Source organism: Amyelois transitella, chromosome 11 (assembly GCF_032362555.1).
Source record: "Amyelois transitella isolate CPQ chromosome 11, ilAmyTran1.1, whole genome shotgun sequence".
Lineage (NCBI taxonomy): Eukaryota > Metazoa > Arthropoda > Insecta > Lepidoptera > Pyralidae > Amyelois > Amyelois transitella.
The window spans coordinates 11175809-11180032 of NC_083514.1; the positions used below are offsets into that span (position 1 = coordinate 11175809).

General features: G+C 42.9%; 1 protein-coding gene across 1 annotated transcript; it reads left to right on the forward strand.

The window, feature by feature from the left end:
• The first annotated feature begins 261 nt into the window (after positions 1 to 261).
• Positions 262 to 2725, forward strand: LOC106133268 (ATP-dependent RNA helicase DHX33-like). Its single transcript, XM_013332938.2, has one exon. It carries the CDS (start codon positions 341 to 343, stop codon positions 2474 to 2476), a length of 2136 nt encoding a protein of 711 aa, XP_013188392.1. The 5' UTR covers positions 262 to 340; the 3' UTR covers positions 2477 to 2725.
• The last annotated feature ends 1499 nt before the right edge of the window (positions 2726 to 4224 follow it).

Here is a 4224-nt window from a genome sequence, read left to right on the forward strand (position 1 = left end):
GTAATTACCTACTGATAAAAATATGAGTAACAAAAATAATGGCAAAATATTGGGGTGTAAATATTTTGTTAAAGATGAGTCATCTTTACCTGGTCCGATATAAATACCGGTGGCATGCAGACGGCCAGCATTTTTCTGTCGTTCGTTCGTCGAGGCGCTACTCCTGTGCTATTTCGCTTGTGGTTACTGATCTTGGACACTTTAGACTAGTGTACTGCTTTGGACTAGTGTTTAATATCTCGTGGTAATTTAAACGTGATATTGTGTGTGGTTCTGGAGGAGTAAGCAGCGGAAAATAATCTTCTGATTTAAAGGATTCCGGCTTCGGGTGATTTGTAAGATGATTGAAATGGATTCCAAGTACGCCGCTTTTGAAGATCACACTGATCAATTCCATAGTAAAAATAAAAGAAAGAAGTCTACAATGAATGTAAAGAAAACGAAATTGGCCATTGATAATGCACCTAAAAATAATGGTAATGCACTATCACAAAATAATAAGGAATCAAATTTACCATGCCAACCAGAAAATGATAGAAGCACTTTACTTGAGTTACTGGAAGCAAGAAAAAAATTACCAGTTTATGCTGCGAGACAAAGTTTTTTAGAAGAAATAAAGGAAAACCACACAATGATTATACTTGGAGAGACTGGTAGTGGAAAAACCACTCAAATACCTCAGCTGATTCATGAACAACGTCTTGAAGGTGATGGAGCCATAGCCGTGACGCAGCCCCGCAGGATGGCCGCCATTACGATCGCTACCAGAGTGGCCGCTGAAATGGATTTGCCGCTTGGTGGTGTTGTTGGGTATTCTGTGAGGTTTGAAGATGTGACAAGTCCAAGAACCAAAATTAAGTATTTAACAGATGGAATGTTGTTAAGAGAAGCTATAAAAGATCCTTTGTTGAAAAAATACTCTATAATAATTTTGGATGAAGCTCATGAACGTACAATTAGCACAGATGTGCTGTTTGGTGTTGTGAAACTGGCACAAAAAGAAAGGGAAAAACAATATAATAATCCATTAAAGATTATTATAATGTCAGCCACAATGGATGTGGATACATTTAAGAAGTACTACGATGACTGTCCAGTAATATACTTAGAGGGAAGAACATACCCTGTTACTATTTTCCATTCGAAAATAAAGCACGAAGATTATCAATATGCAGCTATCTGTACAATATTTCAGCTCCACGCCACAACACCCCCCAACCAAGACTTTCTCGTTTTCCTGACTGGACAAGAAGAAATCGAGATTGTAATGTACAACATAAAACAGATCGCGAAAGAATCGACAGGGCCACCCATTCTGGTCTGTCCATTGTATGCAGGCTTGCCGGCTTCTAAACAGATGCAAGTTTGGAAAAAAACTCCTGAGGGCATGAGAAAAATAGTTTTGGCCACGAACATAGCGGAAGCGTCAGTGACGATCCCAGATATAAAATGCGTTATCGACACTGGTGTTGTCAAAGAAAGGACTTGGTGCACGGCGACGGGCGCGGAGCGGCTGCGCGTGGGGCCGTGCGCGCGCGCGGCGGCGAGCCAGCGCGCGGGCCGCGCGGGCCGCACGGCGCCCGGCCTCGCCTACCGCCTCTACACCGCCGCCGACCTGCAGCAGCGGCCGGAGCACCACACGCCGGAGATCCTCAGATGTCCTCTAGCCCCTACAATATTATTATTATTAGCAGCGGGAATTGACCCAAGCACATTTCCCCTCATGGATTCACCTCCGACCGAGGCTATAACTGCTTCCCTAGCATTATTGAAGGAATTAGGAGCTATTGATAGTGAAGCCAATCCGAAATTAACTACACTCGGAAGGAAGATGTCTGCATTCCCAATAGACCCCAAATACGCGAAGGCGTTGATCACAGCATCAGAATATAATTGTTTACAAGAGATGTTAAGTTTAGTCGCAGTATTATCTAGTGAAAACGTATTCTACTCGCCAATGAACAAAAGAGAAGAAGCATTGAAAGCGAAACAGAAATTTGTTTCGCCTTTAGGCGATCACATCACATTGTTGAACGTTTATAAAGCATTTTGCAAAGCACCACAACAAAAGCAATGGTGTAAGGAAAACTACCTCAACCAGAAAAACTTGACATACGCGAGTGAAGTGCGCCAACAACTGGTCCGAATATGCCAGAGTTTGAAGCTGCAGGTGACCAGTTGCGGCTCCGCCATGGATCAGGTTCTCAAGTGCCTTCTGAGCGGCATGTTCACGAACGTGGCGTGGCTGCGAGGCGACGGCGCGACGGGCGCGCGCTACGAGACCGCGGCCGGGCTCGCCGCCGCGCCGCACCCGTCGTCGGCGCTGCCGGCGGCGCGGCCGGCGCCCGCCGCGCTGCTGTACTCGGAGCTGCTGCACACCTCGCGGCCGCACCTCGTCACGGTGTCGGCCATTCAGCCGCACTGGCTGCCGCAAGTCGCCCCGGACTATGCCAGGCGATGCAGGGCCGCTCTGTGACGCTGATGGGTTTTTTTATAAGTATAAGATTGTTATAATTAATTGTTATTTTAATGTGAAATGAATTGTGATATATGTATGTAAGTTTCAATTGATAAGCAGGGAGTCATTGATGGATTTAAGATTGTTTGATATGAGAATTGTGAATGTTAGAATATTCAATGTTTTGTGATATAGATTAGTAACACAAAATTTCATAATGTTATACCTTATAAATGAGGTTTAAAGATGTTAATGAGATATATGTAATGAGAGTTTATATGTGTATATGATTAAATTTAAGGATATTGTTTTGTGTAAGAAATAAATCACTGCCAAAAATGGGAAATATTTGTTATTATTGCCAATCTAAGGTCTGCCGCGCCGATGGATGCACGGCTAGGGGCGAGCCTAGTCTCGAGCGTACCACCTCCGCCATGGAGTTGGCTAAGGAATTTAAAGAAAGAATTGTAGAAGTGTGTGGTGTAAGTAGAAGAAGAAAAGGAAAAAATCATGGCTGGATTTGTTAGCAGCAAAAGCTAACTTATAAACCATAATATTTAAGCAGTGATGCTTCTGATATAGGTTTAGGTGCCGTACTTTTCCACAGAGAAGGGGAAAAGATGAGACCTATAGCTTATGCATCGAGAACACTGTCAGAAACTGAACAACGCTACTCGACTATTGACAATGAAGCCCTAGGTATTGTCTATGCCGTTACCAAGTTTCATCAATACTTATATGGGCGAAAATTTACTTTACTCAGTGATCACAAACCACTAGAACGTATTTTTAGCCCAAATAGAGATAGATATATTGTCTCTGACAATGGACCACAATTTATAGCAGAGGAATTTCGCAAATATTGTAAGGAAATTGGTATAATACATTTTAAAAGTACACCTTATCATCCACGAACAAATGGACTGGCCGAACGGGCTGTCAGAACATTTAAAGAGCACATGTTAGCATCGAACAAGAATATCGATATTTTAGAACGTCTTTACAAATTTTTACAAGCATATAGGAATACACCACGAAATTCAACAAACCGCTCGCCTTACGAAATGATTTTTGGGCGACGGATGCGCTCTATATTTGATTTATTGAAACCAAATGTAGAAAAGAACTTAGAGAAAGCACGTTTAAATCAAGAATTTAAACCAACTGTCAAACAAACTCTTGGAAAACAATATGAACCAGGGGACACTGTTTGGGTTAACAGACCACTTGATAAAGGATCTGACCCTGGTGTGATTGATGCTCAAACAGGATTTTATTCATACATAGTAAAAATGCATGATGGAACACTGAAAAGGAAACATTGTGATCAACTAAGACCAAGACTGGCAGAAAACATTACTAGAGACAGGCTGATAGATAACATTTCCAAGAACTCCTACATTCCTACAAACACCCAGAACCAAAAAGAGAACATTAACACGAATACTAATTCACGTAATTTTAGTACTTATTGTAAACCTGTTGCTTTCCCTCAAGGAAGGGGAGATCAAAATCAAAGTTCGTGTTATCATGAACCACAGCTGGAGCCACAACAGCATGCACCACAGCCGGGCCCATCCCGGCAGGAGCAGCCAGCACCGCCCGCTGTACCGCGCCGCTCTGCTCGTACTCATAGACCACCAGGCAGATTCGGCTTGCGATTTCCCCCGGGGGAGCAAAGAAGTATTTATACAACAGATACATAACTATCACTCATCATAGATAATAAGAAGCAGAGACCGGTAGGCCATGTTCAGCTGAATGGC

Excerpts from the sequence above, each read along its gene's own strand:
- LOC106133268 (XM_013332938.2), top strand. The coding sequence starts at position 341 with ATGATTGAAATGGATTCCAAGTACGCCGCTTTTGAAGATCACACTGAT.